The sequence below is a fragment of the Vulpes lagopus genome, chromosome 11, assembly GCF_018345385.1.
Source record: "Vulpes lagopus strain Blue_001 chromosome 11, ASM1834538v1, whole genome shotgun sequence".
In the NCBI taxonomy this organism is placed as follows: domain Eukaryota; kingdom Metazoa; phylum Chordata; class Mammalia; order Carnivora; family Canidae; genus Vulpes; species Vulpes lagopus.
The window spans coordinates 96565703-96591215 of NC_054834.1; the positions used below are offsets into that span (position 1 = coordinate 96565703).

At 40.8% G+C, this 25513-nt stretch overlaps 1 protein-coding gene across 15 annotated transcripts in view; it reads left to right on the forward strand.

The window, feature by feature from the left end:
* The window catches only part of RAPGEF4 (Rap guanine nucleotide exchange factor 4), a 284560-nt gene that overhangs the window by 150275 nt on the left and 108772 nt on the right, over positions 1 to 25513 (forward strand). For 10 of the 15 annotated variants that reach the window (XM_041721890.1, XM_041721892.1, XM_041721905.1 and 7 more), the window contains 2 exons: positions 10538 to 10610; positions 14596 to 14615. In XM_041721890.1, coding sequence (XP_041577824.1) covers positions 10538 to 10610; positions 14596 to 14615 — 93 coding nt within the window. Of the gene's footprint in view, positions 1 to 10537; positions 10611 to 14595; positions 14616 to 23344; positions 23502 to 25513 lie in introns of those variants that run through there. The other 5 variants (XM_041721893.1, XM_041721899.1, XM_041721896.1 and 2 more) reach the window with 2 other exon arrangements.

The window sequence follows — 25513 nt, forward strand, 5'->3', positions numbered from 1 at the left end:
GGCTAATCTGTTGTTTGAGGATATAGACAGGAGTCAGAAAGTGTGGGGCTTGGGTGAGGTCCCAGCAAACACAATCTGCAGGGGAAACAGAGTTCAGTTTATCTAAAGCAGAGAGACAATAGAAACCAGGGAACCACTCCAAGGATTCAAGGCGTGCAGTATCACTGCACTGATCAGAAGCTTCCAAAACCACACAGCTCTCCTACCATGATTCCCAAATATATGCAGTAGGGATCTATTGGATTGGATTGACAAGGATGCTCCAAGGTGGTATATGGCAGCTTGAAGCAGAAATCTTAGAAACAATGATAATGAAGGGCGATAAAGAAAGTACATGCAAAAATGTGTATGTGGGCAGAAAAGCTGCAGGAGTTGGGAATGAATCAATGTAGACAGTCTCCAAAAGTCAAGAAGAGTTGAAACTGAGAAGTAGCCTACTCCAGGCTATTGAGCTCCATCAGTTTACAAAATAGATAAAAATCACTGTCCTTGTGTAGTTTCTATTCTGGTGAGCAATGTGCATGCGTATGGCAAAAGCTAGGGTACTGTATGCCCACTAGGGGCCACAGGATAGGATTGGATTTAAGGAGATAGGATAGGTGAGTTATGTATGGATGCTTCTAGAAAAACTTACTCAAAAAAGACCTGGAGAAATGCATAGTGCCTATGCATATGTTCCAGTGGTTTCCGGTTTTGAGAGATGAAGCCAGAAACTAAAGACATTTCTCTAAAGTGGGAAGTTCTGATACCTACTTAGGCCAGAAAGTCTTCCTCTCTTTCTTTGTCCATTTGGGCTGCTATTACAAAACCTGCATGGCTTCTAAATACCAGAAATGTATTTCTCACATTTCTGGAGGCTGGAAGTTTGAGGTCAGGGTGCCAGCATGGCACTTTCATTGTGTCCTCACTTGGTAGGAGGGGTGAGGAAGCTCTGTGGGACCTCTTATAAGACCCCATTTGTGAGGGTTCTACCCTCATGACTTAAGAAAGTCTCCATCATCACATCAGGTGTTAGGATTTCAACTTATAGATTTGGGACAATACATCCAGACCATAGCACCCCCTGAGTCACTACTCACTGTCTCCCTGCTGCTCTGCTACTACCCCTTGGGCAGTATATTGTAGAGCCAAAAAGCAAAAGCAAAATGTTGGTAGTTTGCTCTAATGGGATGACAGTCATGGGCTATTACCAACTGTGAAATGATCCTTTATTTTAGGTTTTTAAATTATCAATGCATCCTAATTCTGTATGATCAAATGCTTAAGTAGCACGTTCTTAGAATTTGTATGTTTCCATGATATGTATTAGTGATAGTCCTGTTAGTTTCATAAGTGCTGGGCTCAATCATTCTAATTCAGGATAACTATATTAATATCCATCACCCTTAAAGATTGTTATGGTTAAATAAAATGTCAGTCAACTGTTTTTTCTATAAACAAGGAAGTAGAGGCTATTTTTTTCCAACGTGCATAGTCATATTTATACATCAGATGGACTATAGTAGGTGAAGCCTTAGTAAAAGGAGAGCCGTGAGGATTGCCTATGCAATACAGCTCTTGAGCAAATTAGTGTATGACTCAATTAAGTAGCATTGACCCACTGTGTCTGTATATGTCTTAGCATTGACCCACTGTGTATGTCTTAGCACTAACCTACTGTGTGTGTGTGTCTTAGCATTGACCTACTATATGTGTGTCTTAGCATTGACCCACTGTGAGTGTCTTAGCATTGACCTACTGTGTGTGTGTGTGTGTGTGTGTGTGTGTGTGTCTTGCTTTCAATTTGAATTTCCCTAAGAGAAGCTCATGGCTAACTTAATTACTCAAAGATCCAGAGTATGTACTTACTTAAATCATAATCATTCCAGCAAGCTCCCAGAAGTGTCTAAACTTTTTAGTCATATTAAAAGTATAGATGTGTTGAGTGTGCTTCAGCAAGAAATCTGAGCCTATAATATTGTCCACTGTAGGTAGCTGGACATTGTTTCACCTCTAGGAATACAGTACTTTAACCTCCTATTTCGCATCCCCCTCTCCCACCTCTCCTCCTAGTTCAGGCCTGTCTCTCCCTTCAGGACCCACTACCTTCCTTGTTTTCCCATCAAAACCATTCTCCAGGCTGCAGCCAGAATGATCTTTTAAAGATGCTTATCTGTTCTTGTCACTGCTCTACTTATACCGCTCCCTGTTGCTCCAGGATGAAGTGCAGAATCCTTACTGTGACCGCGGGCCTTACCTGTCCAGGTAGGTAAGGCCTCGCCGCCTTCCCCTCCCCCCAGCACCCTTGTCCTGACTCTCCTGCCAGACTGGCCTAGCCTTTAACAGCACACCTGTTCCCTGTCTACCTGGAAGGCTCTTCTCCCTGCCCCCTGCCTCTTACCTCCAAGGCTCCCCAGCCTCAGATTCTGTGTTCTCACCCTCTCTCAAATCTGAATTTGCCCCACCCTCCACCGCCCTCTGGTAGGAGAGAGAATTTCAAATAGGTGCTTTTTGAGTGAGACTTTATTTGCTTACCTGCAGGGTCATCTTGCTTGGGCTTTAGCCCAGGGCTCTTAAACAACTTGGGTTGGAAAACTTCCTCAGATTAGAGCTATTGTTGTGATTATCATGCTCCAAACTACTGCTCTTGGCAGGTTAGTCATGAATTAAAAATGGCCAGGAGTTGGCAAGCAGAATTTTGTCTCCATTTAGAAATATCTATCTTCGGACCAAAGGATGTAATTAAATATCATTGAAGACGCAGCAATGGAAGTTCTTTGAGCCCTATTATGCAGATGCTATAGAAATCGAGAAACAAGGAAACAGAATAACTTGGCATAAGAGGTAAACCCAGGCCAGCCAGGGATCTGCTGTGGGAGAAGCTGTACATATGACTTTAAGAGGGTAAACAGAAAAGTTCTGCTTGAAGGTTTCCATTTACAACTGCTTTACTTTCCCCCTTCTTTCCTACTTTTCACATGTTTGAGAATTCTCTGGCTCTCTGAGATTTTAGAGCAATATGCCATGTCCATTTTCACTTTACACATTACACGTCATACGGAAGTAATGAAAAAGCTCTTGCTGAGAAACAGAAAAAAGGGGGCCTAAACGTTAGACCCTTTTTCTAAGCTCTTCTCCCCCAAAATTCTAATGCTTTCAGAGAAAGTACAGATGACTTGTTTGCCATTATATTTTATGAACTTGGCCTTAATAGGTTGGGAGAACCTAGTACAGATACAATGAGTGGGACATTATGATAAGACATAGTCTCAGACACTGCCCCCCCTGCCCCGCACCAGCAGCCCTTTTCTAGTCTGCCCCAATCCTGGCCACTCCCTGCCACAAGCTCTTATTAGCACGTCCCTGTTCTGAGCACATCCCCTCTCCCCCGAGTGCTCACAGCAATGCCTGTCAGTCCTCCTTGTGGCTTCCTGTTTTTAATACTTTTCTAGCACTGATATTCCAGGCTAAGGGTGCTACTTATGCTTTCCCTGCAGCCTATTGATCTCCTAGGCAAGAGGGGTGAGGAGCGGAGGTGATGTTTCTGGGAAGGAACGTGCCCAGAGCCCACATCTTAGCCTGGCTGCTTCTGACCAGGCAGGAATGTAGTTACAGCCGTGTCCTGCCCTGGCTCCCCTGTGGAGGCTCCTGCTAGCAGCCTGTGGATAGGTCTTGGCAGCAGGCTGCAGCTTGAAGAACACTCAGAGAAGGCCATACAGTGTGTCAGGAAGACCTTCACCTGCAGAATAGGGCATCTTGCTCCATCACGACCTTATTTTCTCTTGTCATAAGGGTCCAGCTAGGGTTCAAGCTGCCAGCCTTCCTTTATTCTGTTAGTCCTGCTTTGTAAATCGAGACTGGCCTTTCAGAATGTTACCCATCATGGCTATGCCTCCTCCCCCAGCAGATGCCACCCAGCTCTGGTATTCTGGCTCCTGGACTACAGCTGTTCATATGGAGACTTGGTGCAAGTTAGAGAAAAGCAGCCCTAGCTCTGGGTGGGAGCAGCCCCAGGCTGGGGCTGAAGGCTTGTGGAGCAGAGCTGGATTTATCCCCCTGGCATCCCTTTGACCACATGGTTGCTCTTCCAGCCTGAGATTGTCATCTTTTGTCCCTTCTTCAAAAATATTAGTATAGCCAGTAGCACATCTCCACCTGGATTTAGGGACAGGCTTTTGGCCTCACCAGCCCAAGGATGCTGTCCCTCCCCTCTACTGCATGCCACACCCCTCATTCTGCTTTCCCTCTTCCCTCTGTTCCAAGCCACAGACACTGACTTGGCTTTACAAACTGGCCAATTATAACTCACAGGTTCATTTTTAAAAAAATATTCTTTGAATATAAAATGGTTCTGATGACTGAAAGGCTCTACTTACTTTTGTGAAATTATTTTTGGGCTTGCTCTCTCGTGCCCTTCCTTTCTCGTTGGACAGTTTTACCTTGTAGGTATAAAAGTCGGCAGTTCCCTATAAAATTATTACTTATCCTATAAATTTATTACTTAAACTCCTATTCCTCCACAACCTTGTTTAATAAGTCAATAGATGTATTAACTCTTTACATTGCATATATCCGCAGCCTTAGGAATGTCATGCCAAGAATGTTCTTTCCTGAAGCTGAAGGCTCTCTGCTTGGAAAACTCAAATATAGTGTGATTATCTTGATGAATCCTTGGTTGTTTATTTTTATTATTATCGGCAACTATTTATTAAGTGCCTAAACATGTGCTGCATACTTTTATAGATTTTATTACTCATTTTCCCAGTGGCCTTGAAAGATGGGACTCTTTATTCCAGGAAACCGAGGTGACCAACTTACTCAAGTTCATACAGATCGCATGTGGTAGGATCAGAATTAAGACCCGGTTCTTGTGCGGTTCGGATGTCTGCACGCTTTTCATAACATCAGAGGTTCTGGTTTTTTCCACTGAAGTTCCCCGAATGCAGAGGAAATCAATACATACTGCCCGGGGTCCAGACCCTTTGTAGCTAGAAGTAGCCAGCAGCAAGCTCAAAATTTCTTTGAAGTCTCATGCTTTAATCTTTAAAATTTATGCAAATTTAGCTTTCTACTCCGTAATATAAAAGTATAAAAGTAATCCTTTAAACTACTTGACGTAGAATAAAATTTAAGCTCCAGGAAGAGCTTCTGTTAACCCCTGTCACATCTCGTCTGCCCTGCTGCGTGCCGCTCTAGGGCCCTGCACGCCTCAGCTGGAGAGGGTCAGCCTTGCACTGTAGTGTGTCTCAGTTCAATTCCCAGTGCCAGTTTTGTTGATAAACCTCTCAGGTGCAAAGCAACCTGTAATTTGGCCAATTCTCAACCATAGAAGTCTTTCCAACAGAGTAGGCTCCTTAATACTTGGTAGACAAATCCTAGATTGGTCCTTGTTGATTCTTCACGGAAATCTTTGAGTGACATTGGTCTGGCTTAGAAGTTCAGGAGTTTGTCTTGTGATTTGTGAACTTTTAATTTTTAGAAGCAAAAGTCATCTTTCAGATGAAATTCGTCTTGGAACTCCAATTTATAAAATAGTTAAAAGGAAGACACTCTAGTTGCCATTGGGGCTGAGGTTCTGCTGGCCCTCCTTGCCTGAGGGTCGTCCAAGAGTTCAGCCCAAGGAGCCATGGGTCTAATTCAGAGCACCCACTTGAGGTGAAGTGAAGTTGGAATGCTCAGGAGACTTGTCTGAGTTGACCCCGCTGACTAGAGGCAAAGCCAGGAGTAGATCCTAAGAATGAAGCCTACCAGATTCTCCTTAGACCCTCGAAGGCCCTTGTGGTTTTCTTGTCATATGAACTGAAGTCCTAACTGCTCTCGGAGGTCATGGAGGGCTAGGGAATGGAAATGTTGAAGAGTCCTCCTGCCAGGGGCCTTCCACATTGAAGACAAGTGTCTGTGGCAGTTAAAGGCATAGCTCTTTCTCAGGTGCATGTGGTGATTTTAAAATGATTGAGTGAGGCCATTTAAACTATTGATGTGTTAGGATGTGTTGGGATCCAGAGAAAGGACTTTGCAGAGAGAGGCCCCTCCAGGGCCCCAAGGAGGACATTGTCAGGGGCCTCAGCTAGGCCACTGCACACCCCAGCAGCCAAGGTATGGAAGGCATGTGGGAGTGACATTGAGTAGCCACCGTGAAAAGGTGGCTGAGCCACCTCTGAAAAACTGTCAACTCAGATTAAAGCTGGCCTTGTGCTGGAAGCCTTGGTGAATCCCCTTTAGTTTTATCCTGTTTCTCAGAAAGCTTGAAGTGGCTTTTAAACTTCGATGAAGATATGAATGGCTCCACCATCTAGGTTTACTAATACAGTCATCTCTCATTTTTTCAATTCATTACTTTAGCGCCAATAAACGCTATTACAAGGTAGCCCAGTATCTAATCCCCCAAGTCCCCCCTCTGGAGGATTGTATGATCAAAGGGAATTACTCCCGGGACACCTGGGTGGCTCAGTGGTTGAGCCCCTGTCTTTGACTCAGGGCGTGATCCCACAGTCCTGGGATCGAGTCCCACATCAGGCTCCCTGCAAGGAGCCTGCTTCTCCCTCTGCCTGTGTCTCTGCCTCTCTCTCTGTGTCTCTCATGAATAAATAAATAAAATCTTAAAACACACACACACACACACACACACATAAAGGGAATTACTCCCACCTCCACATGTGTAAGAGAGAAGAGCTGTCCAGTGCACTGCCATCATTATCCCGTGCTGCCAGGCCCCATACACACTCTGATGGTTGATGCTGAATTGCCACAGCAAGCCAGCACCACCAGCCATGCCAGCAGCCACAGTGGGTGATGAACAGGGACAACTAAGTCTCTCTCCCATGTGACCGTTAGCCACCCAGATCTCTTTCCCAGAGGCAGTCTTTGTTATAACTTTCTTGTTGTATATGTCCAGAGATAGTCAATGCATTTACAAATCTTTAGAATTGTAAATCTTTATGAATATTCACATACGCACATCTATTCTTGTATCCCCACCAAATGGTGGCATACTCTGCACACAGTGCTATGGTTTGCCTTTTTTTAATTTCACATTATATTGTGGAGATCATCCTATGTCAGCAGGTGGTGCTGCTTCATTCATGGCTACATAAAATTTCCAGCATCATCTCTTCATCAGGAAGCACCCAGGTGCCATCTGCTTGTGGACATTTGAGTTATTTCCTGTTTGACGTTGCTGTAGTTTTGTTTGCTGTTACAGACAGATACACGTGTTTGCATGTGTATTCAGGTATTTCGGGAGCTCTAGGGGAGGTTCTACGCTCAAAGGAAACAGACATATAATGTGATGGATACTTCCAAATTACCTTCCGCTGAGATTATCTCATTTTATACTCCCAGAAGCAATGTATGAGATAACTAATTGTGTGTTAGTAAATTTTTGAAACTTTATCAAATCTGACAAGTGAAAAATGACATCGCACTACAGTTTTAAGTACCTTTCTGTTATAAATGAGGCTCTACGTCTTTTCATATGATATATTCTTTTACAGACTGCTTTTTAACGGGTGCTTGGAAGATGACGTGCTGCCCAAAGATCAAGCAGTAGGCAATTTATTTAGGAATCCCAATTTTCTGATCTATTTTCTGATTTAGATTTTATTTTAGTTAGCTGTTTTTATCCTAATTGATATAGGGTGTACCACACGATGGTACATAAGAAATCAATTTTCCTGCTGTAGTGAATGTTTTCTAAAAAATGCCCCATCAATTTTGAAAGGTTGACTTTTTATTTATAGACACTAAAATTTTTTTAAGATTTTTTTATTTATTTGAGAGAGAGTGTGTGTGCATGTACACTCATGGTGGGTGAGGGGCAAAGGGAGAGGGAGAGAGAGAGAATCTCAAGCAGACTCCCTGCTGTGCATGGAGCCCAACATGGGGCTGGATCCCTCGACCCCAAGATCATGACCTAAGCTGAAATAGAGTCTGATGCTTCATTGAACGAGCCACCCAGGCACCCCTAGGATACATATTAAAATTTCATCCCGGGGTCACCTGGGTGGCTCAGTGGTTGAGCATCTGCCATTGCTCAGGGGGTGATCCCTGAGTCCCGGGATCGAGTCCCACATTGGGTTCCCTGTGAGGAGCCTGCTTCTCCCTCTGCCTGTGTCTCTGCCTCTCTCTCTCTCTCTCTGTGTCTCTCATGAATAAATAAATAAAATCTATAAATAAATAAATAAATAAATAAATAAATAAATAGAAATTTCAGCCCTGTTTTTGCATTCCCTGTATACCAGAAGTTATTCTACTGAAACCAGTGTCTTATTAAATAAAGTACTTTATGAATTAAATTCACAATGACATTTGTGAAACAGAAATTTGAACATCAAATGGATATTATGGAAATGTTACATTTCTTAGTTGTGATAGTGGTATTGTAGTTTGTAGTTTTTTTGGGGGAAAAAAATGAGCTCTTGCCTTTCAGAGATAGCTACTGAAATATTTATGAATCAAAAAGCATGATATATGGTATTTGTTTCAAAATAATTCCAGAGGTAGCAGGTGGATAGGAGTGTAGAGGAAACAACATTGGTCATAAGTTAATAATTATTGAGGTAGACATTAGGTATGTGTTATTCTATTTTCATACAAGTTTGAAATTCTCCATAAAAATTCTAAAATTCAACAGGTATGTTGCAGAGATAGACACTTCACAAGAGCAAAGGGCCTGTCTGCTTGTTCTCTGCAATGAGCCCTGTGCTTAGGACATTGCCTACACACAGTAGGTGTTCAGTACATACACATCCTAAATCTGGTCCACCTTCTGATTGCTCAAGGGCTGCCCTATTTTCTGTTCCTGGAGCAGCAGCCCTGTTCCTGTGCTCTATGAATGAACAACAGACCAAGTGCTGTGCAGCTAAAGGAAGGCGAAGGCCCATTCATTGAGGGGTCAGGGAGGTCCTTCCATGGAGCTCATGGGAACTGACATTGAGGTACCTGAGACAAAGAACATCCGCCACATCCAAAACATTTCCAAGCAAAGCAAAATTGCTCCTTTAATTTAACATAGAATTATTTCTTTTAAAGAGCCTGGTAAGGAATTGCTAACAGTAAGAAGAATAACTCAAAAGGCTGTACGGGATCACAAAACCTTTTTAGAGCACATCCCAGTCCCCATCTGCTCTCTATGAGCCTGTTTTGTTCAGAGTCCAGCATAATATTGTGCCCAGAAACGGGCTTAATCAATGCTCTCTCGTGAGGAAGAAGACTAGATGGTGGCATAAGAAAGAAGAGAATCAGAACTGGGAAGCTGTCAAAGAAAATGTCAGGAATTCAGGGTGATAGATTAGTCCTGTGGGTATGTTTGAGTGATTAGTTAACTCAAAGGCAAAGAAAATCGTGATTTTTAATGTTTGCATGCAGGTGTTAGTATAGTTGCCTCAGAATGAGGCGAAAAAGGGATTTAAAAAAAAAAGCTAGTCACATCTTGACTAGAAGAAGGTTCTTTTGAGAAATTGTCAATGTTATATTACAAACACCATTCAAATCTACCAAATGGGCCAGATGTTTGCTCAAACACTGCATATCACCAGCTGCCCATTGCTACAGATGAAGGCTTTTCTGCTGACGTCTGTGTAACCCACAAGCACATTACAGAGTGTTGATTCTTTTGACGCTGTTTAACATTTATGTGTCATCATAATTATAAACCATAAATATACATGACACCATGCAATAAATAAAATTGCCTGGTTTTCATTCTAAGAGGGGAGGAGGCTGTATTTATTACCTGAGAAGACACAATGTCTAATATCCATTTTGCCTTCTTCGTAAACATCACCCTTTTCTTGGTGGATGCTCTCTGGTGGCTTTTTGCTCACCAAACTTTATCCCTTCAAAACAGCACAGACTTTGGGGGCTAATGGATATCTCTGAGCCCCAGGTTTTAAGGCGTGCCTGGACCAAGGATCAGGGGAATACAATTCAGAGGAATCCAGATCGTTCTAAATGAAGTCAAACCATTCTATTTGACAACATACCAAAAGTTCTTTAGGGGTCACGTAACGGGCAGGTGTACAGTGTAAAAGGAAGTAGGTAAATGGAAGCGAATCAGCTTCTTTCAAAACAGACGTTTTCCAGAGATGCATTTCTTTTTACTCTGAAAGAAAGCTGATTCGGTGCCATTCACCTATTAAGAAGGGAGCACAATTATTTGTATCTGCATCTATAAAATCCAAGTGTCTCTGCCTCCAACAAAAACCTGAGCATGTGTTTGCCGGAGTGAAAAGCAGGGCAAGAGGGGGAGGGGGAGGGTAAAGACCCACGCAATTGGGTTAGTCAGTCACAGGTACTTAAAAGAACTGGCTGGGGTATTAGCCCCTCCCTGGGCAGGGACGGGGGTGGGGGGGGTGCTTTCAGCCTTATCCAGGAAGACCTCTTACAGCACAGCGTCTTTATTTAGAGCACAGATCCCAGACAGCACATTTCATGGCTTTGTAAATACTAGAGTCAGATGCCTACTGACACCCAACATTTCTGCTTTTTAGTGTGTAAATAAATGAATGCTCCGAGTGAGTAAATATCTGTGCATTGAGTTTACAATCTTGTCTTTCAGAAATATCGACAGTACATGGCAGGACTTCTGGCTCCTCCTTATGGTGTTATGGAAACGGGCTCTAACAATGACAGTAAGTGGAAAATGTGAACATTTTGTATCTAAAAATTTGTCGTGCGGTATGTGTTTTCATATGACAAAAAAATATGTCCTACACCAGCTTGACAGAGTAAGTCTCCAGACTCTTTTGTGGATAAACAGACCTGCCAGCCCACACTTGAGTTATTTTTAAAAGTTGTTAATATAGTATTATTTTGTGGTCTTAGCTGATGGAGGTATGCTCTGGTACTAGTTGGAACTTCATACTTAAAGTGCTCTCTCAAAATCTCTCCATTTTATGGTGAAACCTAGTATTTCTATGCTCTTTTAAAAATAGGATTTCTGAATTGTATTTGTCTCAGTCACATCTAGACACCTGAGAGCCCCACCTCTTGCTATTTTGATGCTATTGGTGTAGGAGAGAAGCAGTGTGAGTCATTATTTATTCTTTGTAAATCATGGCTCCTTCAAATTCCAGGCCTCTTATGCAACCAGTCTCTGGCTTTTCATAAAAGACGGGACGTCTTTCTCTGCGATACTCTTTTCTCATGGGTACCCACGAGATTCAAAGAAATCCTGCCTCCTGAATCTGTCTGTTCACCAGTATCAAGAGCATCTTTTTCATGCTCATTACTGGCCCTGGGAGTGGCTTGTGCTGAGTGAGTCCTCTTATTTGGCTCTTGAACGTGTATGGGTGGCAAGGTGCCCAGTGCTGGGTCACTTTGGAGCTGTCGCACTTCAGCAACTAAACAGCATGATGAACCACGTGGTGCCTTCACGCCAGGGTCTTCTGAGCAAGACTCACCCTTCAAATCCTCTCTCTAGCTTCTGCAGTTCCCACTTACTGCCAGACTTGTCACTCTACAGCGATCGTCCTCCTTGCTTGACCAAGATCACATTCCCTGCCCTCCACCTCATAGCCTCTGCTTGATCTCTCTCTCTCTCTCTCTCTCTCTCTCTGTTTTTATTCTGTCCTTGGGGTGGGGGTCTGGCAGGGGCGGGGCTGGGGTGGTGGTGGTGGTTCAAAGATAGGTCTTTCTTTCCTGTTATTCCTTCCCGTGTTCTTGATTTTTTCTTTCCTGGCTGATGAAGGGATGACCAGCTCACGAGGAGTCCTTTAGTTGAAATCCCAGCTGTGCTGTCTCCTCTCTGTGTGACCTCAGACAACACACTTCATCTCTCTCTGTGCCTTGGTTTCCTCACAAGACCATTGTGAGGATTAAATGAAGCAAAACATGTCAAGTGCTTAGAGGCCCCAGGCATAGAGTGAGCTTCCCAGTGACATTAGCTATTATTTCCTCCCCACCGGTCACTCTTAAGCCCTCTAAGTCTGACTTCTGCCCCATACCTCTTGACTCAAACCATCTAAAGTCTCCAGTGACCAACCAACACCAGCCTCCATCATTACTGTTCACCATCGCTCTGCCTTTGAGTAAGACTTTCCATGTTCAGACTCCCTTCTCCCTTAGTTCCTAGGCTCCACTGCATGATCCTGGCTGTCTGGTATCTCTCTGGCTACTTGGTCATTTGGTCTCTTCCACAGGTACCTCTTCCTCTCAGCCAGAAGTTTAGGTTGTACCCAAGAGTCCAGTCTTGGCAGGTTTCCTCTTCTGTTCTTTATACTGTCCCCGTGACCATCCTTTCTTACAATGGATACGAACTTCCTGAACCAATACCTCCGATTCTTCCCACGGTGGCCTAACTTTCCAAAGGACTGCTGGTTCTCTTTCCACCTGGATGTTTTGCTGGTCTCTTAAACTCAAAGTGTCAGTGACAGAATACATCCTGATTCCCACAAAACCCATCCCTCCTCCCACATCTGCATTCCTCCCTGCCCTGTTTTTCTCCTGTACCAGGCTCTGAACCTCAACCACTCTAGAGCCCTCACTTCTGTCGCCTTCATGCACTGAACTTAATCACCCATCTGGTCCTTTGCTCCTTCCTTTGCAAGGTTCATGTTTTTTTTCCTTTCTGTTCCCTCTGCAGCCACCAAGGGCCTCGTTGCTCTTGACCTGAGGGCAAGAATGACTCAACTGGCTGTTAACCTTCAGTATCTCTCCCTTGGTCTGCCCTACATCTGACTTATATAGAATTTTTTAAATTTACTTTTTATTGTGAAAAAATTCAAACATACAGAATGATATGGTTAACATCCATGTCTTCATCCTTTTAATTACCGTTAATATTCTAATGCTTAAATAGGATTTATTAATAATAATATGCATCTTAATACTTTAAATATTTGCCTTATTTCCTTCTTCTATTCACATACAGACATTTCACCCCAAAGACTTCAGCAGATAGTTTTGAAATAAAGACTTTTTTCCATGCATAGCTACAACGTCATTATCACACCTAATAACTGGTGTGATTTTCCTTAATCACATCAACTACTGAGTCCATACTCAGATTTTCCAAACTGAATGTCTTTATAGCTCTTTGCTCAAATTGGACTTCAAGGACCATGCTCATGCATCTGATTTTTATGTTTTAAGTCTCTTTTCATTTGAACAGACCCTCCTTTTCTCCTGAACAGACCCTCCTTATCCTCTATTGCTCAAAACATTTTAATGATTGTCCATTGCCTGCCATGGAAGATGAAATTCCAAGATTACTAATGCCTTAGTCCAACTTTCAAGTTCCTGCATGGCTCCAAATCATCTTTTTAGTGTTATTTCTCTACAGAGACCCTAATCTCCAGCCACTCAGATATGGTGATTTGTGCTGCTATGTATTTATCTTATTGAAACTCCTAGAAAGGAAGCTTCTGTTACACCCCCCACCCCACCCCCATATCTCTTAACACAATCAACTCCATTCTTTTCAAATGGTTGTTGAACAAATGAATGGAATAGTGAATGGATGGCTGGGATTCAAAGTTTCAGAGTGCTGATATTAGGCCACCTTTCCCCTTCTGATAGATTTGGGAAATAATGGCAAACATGTCTTGTTCCCCTGCTTCCTGCCTAGGCTTTTTATGTCCTAGTACTATCTCAGTTTGAGGGTCAACGTTTAATTAGAGAATGTTTTCAGATAGTTTCTTCCATTCCTACCCTTTCTATGTACTATACTACTGCCTATTAAAATGGGCACTCAGTTTTTTTAAAGCCGATAGTATAAATCCTTCGTACTCTGTTATTAAACACAGAATGTTCTGTTCCCTTGGAATTTGGATGTACTGTATTTTTACACTGCAAACTAGCTCAAACTGCCCCATGGGGAAACCACACATACAAACTACCTGTGGTTCCGTCTCTCAATCTAAGGCCATTTGGGCACACTGTACTTGAGACATTAAGCTCTGCTGGGGCTGTGGACCTTCTAGTCTGGCCACCATTGTCATATCAGACAGAGTTAACAGCTCCAAAGGAAGTGCAAGGGACCAGGGCTGCCTGTAGCTCACAAAATGTTTGTAAATGAATGAATAAATGCATTAATGGATGAATGATTACTTTTTCACTGAGAAAACTGGGACGCCCCCTAGAAACAGATACTACCATACTCAGACCTGACTCAGGAGGCAGCTTTGCCCCAAATGGAAGTTGTGTTCTGGTGGTTTTTATGGGGGACTTGAAGCTAGATTCAAATCCCTGGAGCATTATGAGGTGATTTGAAATGTAAAAAATACAGTATGCACAACTTAAAAGTTGGCATGTCTATCCCAAATTCTGAGTGTTCTATACCCAGCATAGAGGAATTAGTTGTTTTTATGGTATAAATGAATCAGAGATGGATTTTTACCTCTGGCAAAGCAAAGCATATGGTAGAAAAGCAAAATAAGCATGAGATTTGTTGTCTGGCACACAGCCCTGATCCTGATTCATAGATTTATTTATATTACAGATTTTGGTGGGTGCTGCTATTTTTCTAAGCAGCATTATGTAAGTTTTGATGGAAACACCAACATTTTACTTTATTTGATTCAGCAAAGGATTTCAGTTCCATTTTACAGATTCATCTTAGAATTCATGCTCGCTCTCTCTCTCTCTCTCTCTCTCTCTCTGTTTTTCTTCTTCTAGGGATTCCTGACAAGGAGAACGTGAGTAGCACTCTCTCTGCCTAGCTTCTAAAAACTGTCATAAGGTAAAAAATAATCATAGTAACCCTACCAGCCAGGAGAGCTCTTCATCCACATTCAACAGAGCAATAAATATTTTTCTAATCTTATTCTGGCATCTTTGGTGAGTCACTTTGAAATATGAGGGGGGAGAAGGTTGATTGCTCTGACATAGTCATCACATGTCCTTGATGTTAACCAGTCTGAAGAAAGGTTATTCTAGGGGCAAACAGTATGATTGCTAAGGGTTTTTCTTTTTCCCATGATGTATACAGACAAGTGAACAAATAATTACTTTAACAACACACAGAAAATTAGTCGTTTTTCCTTAGTAGGAATATAAAATATGAAATACAGGGTCGGTAGATTTTATAGTTGTATCCAAGCTGTATTAAAGTCAATATTTCTCTTTGGAATCTGAAAATAAGTAATTGCTCTACTTGTTTAGGGCAGCAAGATAAGCGACTAAGTAGGTTTAGGACAAACTTTTGACCAAGAACCAGTACCAAGTGCACATTCCAAGGATGGTAGTGGTGTTGTGACATTGGCTTTGCATGCAAATAATAATAATAATATTAATCATGTATTAACTAGCATCTAAATTTATTCAACAACATGGAAGGGTTAATGATGGAAATATATAGTGATTAATTTGAAGTGTTGCTTGGTGGCTCTCAATTGTGTTACCTTCCATTATGTTCCCCGATTGCTGTACCCAAGTGGCAATGTTACAGAGTCATTACAGAGCATTCTCCTTTCCTTTCCCCGCTTTTGATTCTGTGTCTGTGGACAGAGATGTCATCTTCATCCAATTCAGATTATTTCTGTATCCCTTTTCAGAGATCTAACTAGCTTTTGTTAGGTCTTCTTTTCATAATGTTGGTTTCAAGGGCCGATTTGGAATTCTGGCCTTCTGTTGTTACCACTACAGATTTGTGTTCCAGACACAGCGATGTCACTTTGAATGTCACACCAAAATTTCACTTGGCTTGGTTTGGTAGAGGATTTCAGTTCCTGGCTGTGGGCCTTCACAAGCTACTTGACTTCTCAAAATATCCTTGCCTTATCTTTAAATGTGGCTATTAGACATGACCACTTTAAGAGGCCATTATGAATATTGAATGGGATAATCTGTGGAAAGCATAGAGACTAGTCCAATAAAGTAAATGTTAAGATTATTACTGTAATTATTAATTTGTTGAGACTTGTATAATTTCCTTGAGATCTTTTCTCCTTTGAAAAATGCCCTATCCTTTTATGAAGTAACTATCCTTTTGCCATTTATGGTTCTCCTCAAAATATTTTTCTTCAATGAACCTTTCCACTGATCTTTTGTTATTAAAAAATACCTTTGTATGTTGAGCATAGCTCTTGATAATCAGATTCATGGAAAGCCAAAGCTTTAGAGTCTACAGGAACAGATTCATCCTGCCACACGATTTTGGATACAGATGTCCCAAAGCACTCCAAAACAAATAAGACACAGATCACTAGCCAAGTAAAGAGGATAAAAGAGCCTGGTGCTTCCTCATCAAGGAACCATCAGTGATGTGGAGGGCACACACAGAATGGCCAAACCATAGGAGGTCTAAAATGTTCTAAGCTTCAAAAGGAAGCTCTGTCTCTCCTAGGTCCCTCATGACCTTTAGGTTGGACCTCCCTGCAGTGGGACAACAGACACAACGTTCTAAGCAGAGGCTTACCAGCTGTCATCCTGTAACTCACTTTGTGACAAAGTAGGAATTTGAAGTTTCCAGAAAGTTAGATACATTGAGTTGTTACCCACATATTGCCCTGAAAATTTAGGGGGTGGGCCAGGCTGTCTCCCTGATATTAGTCATAGGGTATGTTCATTTGTATTTGTTTGGGTCATTCGTTCTATATCAAATTCTCTAGCAAACAGAAAAAACACCCTTTTTCTCTATCAGCAAATAGAGTGGATATAATGTCACCATGTGCTATCAAGAAAGCTCTCCAATGCCATCAGTCAAAGTAAAGCAAATGAGATGAAAGACATTCGTGAATAGAGTTGAATCTCTAGAAAGATAAAAAGAAGCCTAAGAGCCTTAAAGTGGTGTTAATTGGAATTTCTCCTTTATAAGAGACAAGTTCTGTTATGATGATTTCTTTTATCCTTTACCTTCTTTAACTACACGCTGGGCAATCTTATATTCCCTTTATGTTTCTAAATAGCAATAATATGCCTGTGGACTGAAATAAAAGCACTTAGACCATTGTTTCAGTGTCCAAACAGCTTCTTTGTGGAGAGAGTATATTCTCCTATCCAGCTCCTACTCTTGATTTTGTTAATCACCATGTTTAACTTTTAACCAAATATGCAGGCGCCAGTAAGTGGTGTTTTTAGCTGCCTTGCCAGCTTTACTTTATTTCCAGATGCAGCCTCACCTTGCATAAAAAGAACTTTCTTTTCATAAATTGCACTTTCATAGAAATAAATGGGCTGGCAAATAACTCGCTAGATTATTTTGTTTACTACTTACTGTAATTGATAGAGACATCATTTAACTTGAGATGACACAGGATACTGGAACCTATAAAATAGTTGATAAGATATTAGAGAAATGGCCATTGAGCCAATAAAGCAAGTAGACTCTTTGGATAGGGTTATGATTGTTTGGGACTGTTGGTTGTACAAATAAATCATTCTCTTTGATCTGTTCAAGTTATATATTTTCTGTCTTCTGTATGTGCCCTATTGAATGACCGTGTTTAACACAGAAGCTAAAAATCACAATTGCAAGAAAACTTTAGAGTTGAAAGTTACAGATGCCTTTTGGAGGAATGAGCTTGTCTATCATTTTCTGCTACTTATGTAGATTCTGTTCCTTATGTTCCATCCTTTGACAGACAATTGCTATGGAATTACGTAGTTTTAGAAGTTTATCCTTTGCCTCCTCAATGTAGATGGAGCCAGAAAATAGGCTCATGAAGAATATTACAAAATAACCCCATTTCCTTATTTATAAATATCTAGTTTCCAAAAGGATCATATGAAGTCCCCATTTTTTAGGGCAGTTATAGTATTGACAGTGTGATTAGCGAAATTCCTACTAATTATGGAAGAGTACCTTCCTAATCTGAAACACAAATCAATCCAATAATTCAATCAGTTATGGAAACAGCCCAAGTGTCCACTGACTGATGAGTACATCAAGAAGATGTGGTGTGTGTGTACACATACACCTGCTGGAGTATTACTCAGCCATAAAAAAGAATGAAATCTTGCCATTTGCAACATGGTTGGAGCTAGAAGGTATTATGTTAAGTGAAATAACAGAGAAAAACAAACACCATATGACTTCATTCATATGTAGAATTTAAGAAACAAAACAAATAAATGGGTGGAAGAGAGAGACAAACCAAGAAACAGACTTTTAACTTATACATAAAAACTGATGGTGACCAGAGGGGAGGTGGGAAGGGAGGGATGGATGAAACAGATGATGGGGATTAAGGAGTACACTTGTTATTATGAGCACTGTGTGTTATATGGAAGTGTTGAATCACTATATTGTACACCTGAAGCTAATATTACCCTATATATTAGCTAACTAGAATTTAAATGAAAACTTGAAATCAATTCAGAGCTCAAAGGTTTTCTAAGTACTAAGAAGAACTGGATGCTACCAATTAGTAGTGAGCAAGCTTGGGAATCTTATAAAACTATTTGGTAGGTCTTATTTTAAGAAGATGACTTAAATCAACAGTTTGTCAAACTTTTAAAAGCCATAAATGATATATATAAAGAATAAATTTTAGAAATTATTATAAAGACAAATTTTAAATGGCAAATGGGGAGGAAATAATTTATACAGCTTGAAAATCCTCATTAAGGAGAATAGGATCAGAGGAAGAAAAAAACTGTTAGAGTCAAAAGGTTAGGAATGTTAGACATTTTTAGGGAATATAATAAAATTTATTACTGCTCTTTTTTGAGGTTAAAGAAAACAAATTAGGGGCATCTGGGTGGCTCAGTGGTTGAGTGCCTTTGGCTCAGGTCATGATCCCGGGGTCCTGGGATCTATCTAGTCCCGCATCAGGTTCCTTGCAGGGAGCCTGCTTCTCCCTCTGCCTGTGTCTCTGCCTCTCTCTGTGTGTCTCTCATAAATAAATAAATAAATAATAGAAAAGAAAAAGAAAACAAAATATATTCCACCTATTAAATAACAACATCTTATTTTTCCCATCATACATTGGCTATGATTCTGGGCCAGAAGAAGAAAAAGGAAATTGTGTGTCCTCAAACAAACTTAAAATATAAAAAACTTGGATAAACCCATAAAAACCCTGTAAAACCTTTTAACTCCAGTTTTAGAACACCTACTGAATTCAAACCAACAGTTTCTGTGAAACGGTTTTTACAGTCCTGCTTTAAAACATGACTGATACACGTCCAGAGCTTATCAAGACATCTTGGCCCAAGTTCACAGGTTTATGCCTGGCAGCCGATCTCGTCTGTTCTAGGGTGAGAAGGGTTAGCTAACACCGTCACTGCTGTCACCGCCAAGCAACAACACCTATGTAACCAGCCCAAGGCGCAAAGCTCTACGGAGGAGGGCAAATGAACCAAATGCGAAGGACAGAAAATCCTAAGCCTGCTCATTTTGATTTTAAAGGACAAACTGCTTATCGCCCAGGTGAAGATTATATTTGGCAGTGTTGCTGGCTCCATCCCTGCTGTTGTGTAGAGTGTAAACACTCATTTCTTTAACTGGCCTATGGGAACAGGGAGCTCAGTGAGCCAACACTTACCATGCCCCACCTCCTAAAAAACACCAGTGACTTAATGTCGAAGGTGCCAAGAACAACATCAGGTCTCAGTCTCTGAAGAAATGTTTGTTGTTGTGTTTGTGAGTTATGTATTTTATGGGGAAGAACGCCCTTGATGAATTTTTATTCCATCTGTTCCTCTGCTCTTTTATAAAAGCTGATGGTGCCCTCTCTCTCCCTCCCTCTCTCTCCTTCCCTCTTTCTCCCTCCTTTTCTCTCTCTCCCTCTCTCTCTGTCTCTCTCCTGCAGTGATATATTGATTGAATTTTTAGGATGATGTATAGTTGCCCTTAATCTAAATGTTGAATAGTAAATGTGGGTAACAGTCTAAAAACCTGATCCCTCTGTTGTCACTTAAGCCGTGTGTTGGTTTCCTCTGAATACTCTCGGCAATATTCATAAGACCTGCTTTCCATGGGTTTGCTGGGTGAAATGGCACATATTGGAGTATATTGGGGGGGGGTTCATTAATATATTTTAGAATTATTTTTATAAAATTGTGATTCACCCTTAGTGATTATTTCAGTGCTCTCTTGGTTTCTCTACAGTTTTTATATTTTTTAATGGAGTAGAACTTTCTAATGTTGTTGTGATCCCAATGGGTTTCTAGGGTGGCCACTGAGCTTTACCACACTTTACCCAGCTTGGCAAATGTACATCCTCTCAGGCCTTTGTGTAACCAGAATTTGACTTGGGCAAGCTATCACAGAGAACATGAGAGTGTTTAATTGTTAAAAAATAGTGGTAATAGAAGAAATGAAATTTCCCTAGTCTCTCTAGCCAGCAGCTTCTCCCCTGCTCTCACTTGAAAAAAATGACACGGCCTTGAGGTGAGCTGCTGTATACCGGCCCTGCTGCTGAGAATTAGTTCCACCAGCAGCAGGGGTGAGGAACACGATGTCACATTAATGATAATGTACTATAGCGCTGATTTCAAAGTCATGAGAGACTGTATGGCTGTCTCCAGAAATATTTTATACTGTGCTGTAGGCAATTATGTTCATCACCGGTAACTTTGGGCTGCTAGCACGTTATCTCAATTGATGGTGAGAATAAATTAGATAGTATCGTTTAAATTTGATGTATCTGAATTTTTATTGTTCTTGTTTTGAGAAATTGGAACCCAATTATTTGCAAAATATGTCTAATGTTTAGGAGAGAAATCTGTAGTGTTCTCAGTTTGGATAAATTAATATAGTGATTACATGTCATTTAGGATTTGGATTCTTTTCTAACAACAATTCTGTGTCAGCCTCCTCTGAGTCCATAGATAGTATAATATTCTGTAGTCATTCTCTTTACCTTTAGGTAAAATTACCTTGAAGATAGATGATTGTGATGGATGGATATATATATATATATATATATATATATAAACACATACAGATATGTGTGTATACATATATATTTAACTATTTTCATTCTTTAAAATTTCCAGAAAATGAAATTATAAAGCCACCTTTACTAATATGATCTGGCATTGTTCAGAATTCTTATGGCCAGCTTTTAGAAATGTTTAAATTCTCTTCACTTGAACTTAGTTTTATTTATATATATATTTATATCCTACAAAGGATGACTCAGAAATACCCACAGAATATGCCATCTGTTTGGTTGAAAATCTTTAATAAACATGTAGTGATCCATCCAAAGCCCTATGTGGGACCATGAAAATAAATAAAGCATGGTGCCTTCCTTCAGAGAGTTAGAGCCAATGGACAGAGGCAGACATGTGAACACAAGTGCTTAGGTTGAGTCACGGGCGTATGTGGTTGAGAGAATGTGGCATGATGAGGTGAGCTTAGGAGTTCTTCACATTTGAGCTCCAGCCCAACTCTGTCACTTACTAACCATGTGGAGGTAGACAAGTTAGTTAACGTTACTCCTCCATTTCCATCTACAGAGCAGAAGTAATAGTAGTGTCTTACCCCAGGAAGCTTCCAGAAGGATTAATGAAATGATTTATTTCAAGTGCTTAGGCACCTGGTATGTACTCTCAAGAGACGCATGGTGGGGAGAGGTCTGTGTAGTTCTTGGAGAGAGGGGCAGGGGCTCAGAGCAGGCCCCCCAGAAGAAGAAATGCTTTGTGTGCGCTCCAGATGGAGAGGAGATGTTACCCAGACAGAAGGGAAAGAACATTCCAGGCCAAGAACATTGCATAAATCAAGGAACAGAGAGTACCAGAATTTTCTCTTTCAAGGCTAATTTCATCAGATCTAAAGTAAAATCTTTTCATTGCATTCTACATAAAAATGTATATGAGGAATTAGTTTGAATTCCCCTCTATTTGTACCTCCCAATATTGTGCCTTCTTTTTTAAAAATGACAGATCTAGATCGCTAATGTCCTTAGAGCCTCTTGTTCACTCTGATCTCCAGCTCCTTTTCTGTTGTAATTGCCCAGGGAGTGCTCTGGCATTTCTGTGGTTCTCCTTTGTTTCCCCTCCTCGTACACACACACACACACACACACACACACACACACCCTTCTCTTGAATGAATCACTCTGCAAGGCTTTCTGTTGAATTTTGTCCTTTGACCTTTTTCATTTGTCAAGGTCATTTTACATTTTATCGCACTTCTCCTAAGGGCCAGCCATCACCACCCAGTTGGATATCATTGTCAAATTTATTAAGAATGCTTTTGAGTCCATATTCAAGGCATTCCTAAGCATGTTAAATGTAGCAGCATTCAGCAGAGGACCTAACCTTGTGGAATTTAATTTGTGTGTGCTGATTTATTTGCATACATCATCTGGACATGAAAAAAAATAAGTTAGATACCATGAAACTATTGAGTAAAACAATTGCTAAGTCACTAAGTTAATGTCTGTGATGCTTTTCACTCAGTTGTAACGTGAGGGAAAAGGAAGGTGATAATTTTCTATCTCAGAAGACATTTGTATGACTGAATTAGTACTTAGTCATTGTTATAGTCTGTGTCCCCAGACACGCATCAGTTTCTGTACCTGACACTTGGTAGCCGAGGCACTACACACGTACATCACCTACCTCCGTGACCTGGTTTCCTCATCAGGAACATGGTGATCTCTGACCTACTACAGTAAAAGGATTGTTGGGAGATCAAATAAGATAAGGCACAGGGAAAATTCTAAAACTCCATAGTGCTCAAGCCTAAAACAGATTGTCTTGGAGTTTGATTCTAAACAAGATCACAGGGATCCCTGGGTGGCGCAGCGGTTTGGTGCCTGCCTTTGGCCCAGGGCGCGATCCTGGAGACCCGGGATCGAATCCCACATCGGGCTCCCGGTGCATGGAGCCTGCTTCTCCCTCCGCCTGTGTCTCTGCCTCTCTCTCTCATTCTGTGACTATCATAAATAAATAAAAATTAAAAAAAATAATAAAATAAATAAACAAGATCACATCCTTGTCTGTAGTCTCAGCTCCAGGACATCTCTCCAGCCTGGATGGGGGATCCCTAAGGTTGGCCAGTGTGTTCTGATTTGTTTTTTTTTTTTTTTTTTTTTTTTAAGATTGTATTTACTTATTTATTTAGAGAGTGCAAGAGAGGAGGGACAGAGGGAGAGGGAGAAAGAGAATCTTATGCAAACTCCACTCTGAGCACAGAGCTCCAAGCGGGGCTCAGTCTTATGATTCTGAGATCATTACCCAAGCCAAAATCATGAGTGGGATGCCCAACCGACTGAGCCACTCTGGCGCCCCCAGTCCGCTCTGGTTTAAGTGGAACTTGGTTCCGGGGAAGCATTATAGAGGGCCTCCTGACTCCTGGCAGGACTTGGTCTAGTCCTCAATTCTAGGAAGGCTTCAGGATGCCAAATGGAAAGTCATTCATCTTAATGTTCCTATAATTTGGCTCAGCCCAGGAGAATGAAAAATTCTCATGTCACACCAAGTGCTCACTCAGTGCTGTAATTTGATAGCCTGGTTCCAAACAAAGTGAGGAAACCACACCCAGAGTTGACTGCAAAGATGGACCAGGATAGAGTAAGAACAGGAACATGAAGATAAGCTGGAGAAGAGGCCTGGCCTGTTTAGGGGTACAGCGGAGCATCATGGATGTTTTCACGACTGCCTCCCCTGGACCTTCTAGTTTTAGGGTATGTGAGACTTTTAAATATTTCACCAATTCTCCTCCTAAAAGTGTCAAAGCATTGCAGTGTACAACGGCCTGGTAAAGGAATTTGTAACATAAATGCAAAAATAGCTCTGTCATTCAACAAGAAATTCTTTTAAACGACAGATCCAGGTAATGGTGGGCCTTCTTGCCGCCCCTACCCTCCCCCCACCCCCCAACTTTGTGTTTTGTGTTTTCTTTCTGTGCTGCTTTATTCAGAAAAACACTTGGGCTCCCTCTGGTGGCCATCCCAGTGTTTCTGCATGTCTAACTTGAAAGCTGAAGTTTCAGTTGCTCGGCCTGAAATCTTTGGTAGAAAGTGGAAGTGGAAATATTAATAGTAAATGTTATTTCCATTTGCAAAATGACTAGCATTTGGAAACCTCCAAATTAGTTGGGATATCCAATTCATTTATTCATCCACTTATGTCTTCTAATTTAATATGCTGTTGATACTTGAGTTGCTTGAAAGAAGAGATTTCTGGTCTGCAAGTCCATAGAAAGATACTGAGTTCCAATCCTGTCCGTAAGTCAAACAGATCTCCCCAAGAAGTGATTCTATTAGTCAACAAGTTTTGATAGAATGCTTACTGTGTATTAGACCAGAATTAGGCTTTGTGGGAGACAATTTGCTACTCACCATTTTTAAAAACTGTGAACACGCTCTTCTTTAAACTGTTAGCGATACTGTATTATTTCTTTTCCTCCTTTAAATCACATTCCCATTCTATTTCCCCCACAGAATTTTATCCTATTGTAATGTATTTTTTTTCCAAAACAGGTTACCTTTTAATTGTCTCAATATGTTAGTTAATATACAGATTCAACCACAGTAACAAAGGCTCTCATTTAACAGGGTCTTAAAATAAGAAGATCATTTTTCTTCATGTTAACTGTCCCATTGTAAGCTACGTAGGGTTAAATGGCACGTCCATGTTGTAATGTATTTTTATGATTGAAAGTCTCTTATTGATTACCCTTTCATACTTTCATGTATCAAAAAGAAATATATGAATTTAAATTTTAGTGTTTTAAAATTTCTTATAACTGTCTTTTAAAATTTTTTTCTTCTGGCTTCAGTTATGACCGTGGTGCTATACAACTGTCCAAACTAAATATTTTATAGTTTTTTTATAAACAATTTTTAAATATTGAAGTAAATGATTATTGGAAATACTTTATTGAAAGACTTTCATGCTTTTTAAAAGTGAATTCATTATCTGCAATGGGTTTGACGTCAATTCTGATCTCCTTGGCTATTATATATGTAAGCGCTGGGAAAGCTCATTCACATAAATCAGCAAATGAAAAGGAAGAAGTTTTACATAGCAAAATCACTGAATTCTTTGACTCCTAGGCAGCTAGTGTGGTACCACATGTTGAGAGATGATGATACAGTGTCAGGAGGGGTGTGGGAAGTGCTCTGTTCTGGATGGATTTTGACGATAAGAGTGATGGATTAAAATGTGAGGTGAGGGAGGAGGAGTTAAAGATGACTTCAGGGTTTGGGGCCTGACCATGTGGAAATATGCAATCGCCCAACAACTCCAAAAGAGAAAGCTGTAGATAAAAGGAGCTTGGAGACCTAGTTTGAAAGTCACTGTATTAGAGAGCATCCAGGAACATAGTTAGGTGTTTGTACTGTCCCTCTGTCTAGTCAATAGTTAATGATAATAAACATCAGAGAGGGAAAATGAGATTAGATGTTGGGTATTTATATTGAGTAGCATGTGCCTGGGGCATGAATAAAATTAGAATGTGTCTGAAAAAAATAAAAATAATGAGACAGAAATCAGCAGGGATTTTATTAAGTTCACCTTCCCTCCTCTGTTATATTTTGTAGATTTTAAGAGAATTTATGTTTGTAAGTAAACTCTGTGTACAACTGCAGATATCACCTTTCAGATTAATAAAAGCTTGATTTATGGGCTATATCAAGTACAAATAATAAATGAATCAAGCTAACAAAGCATCACTTAATAGACATCCTCAGGG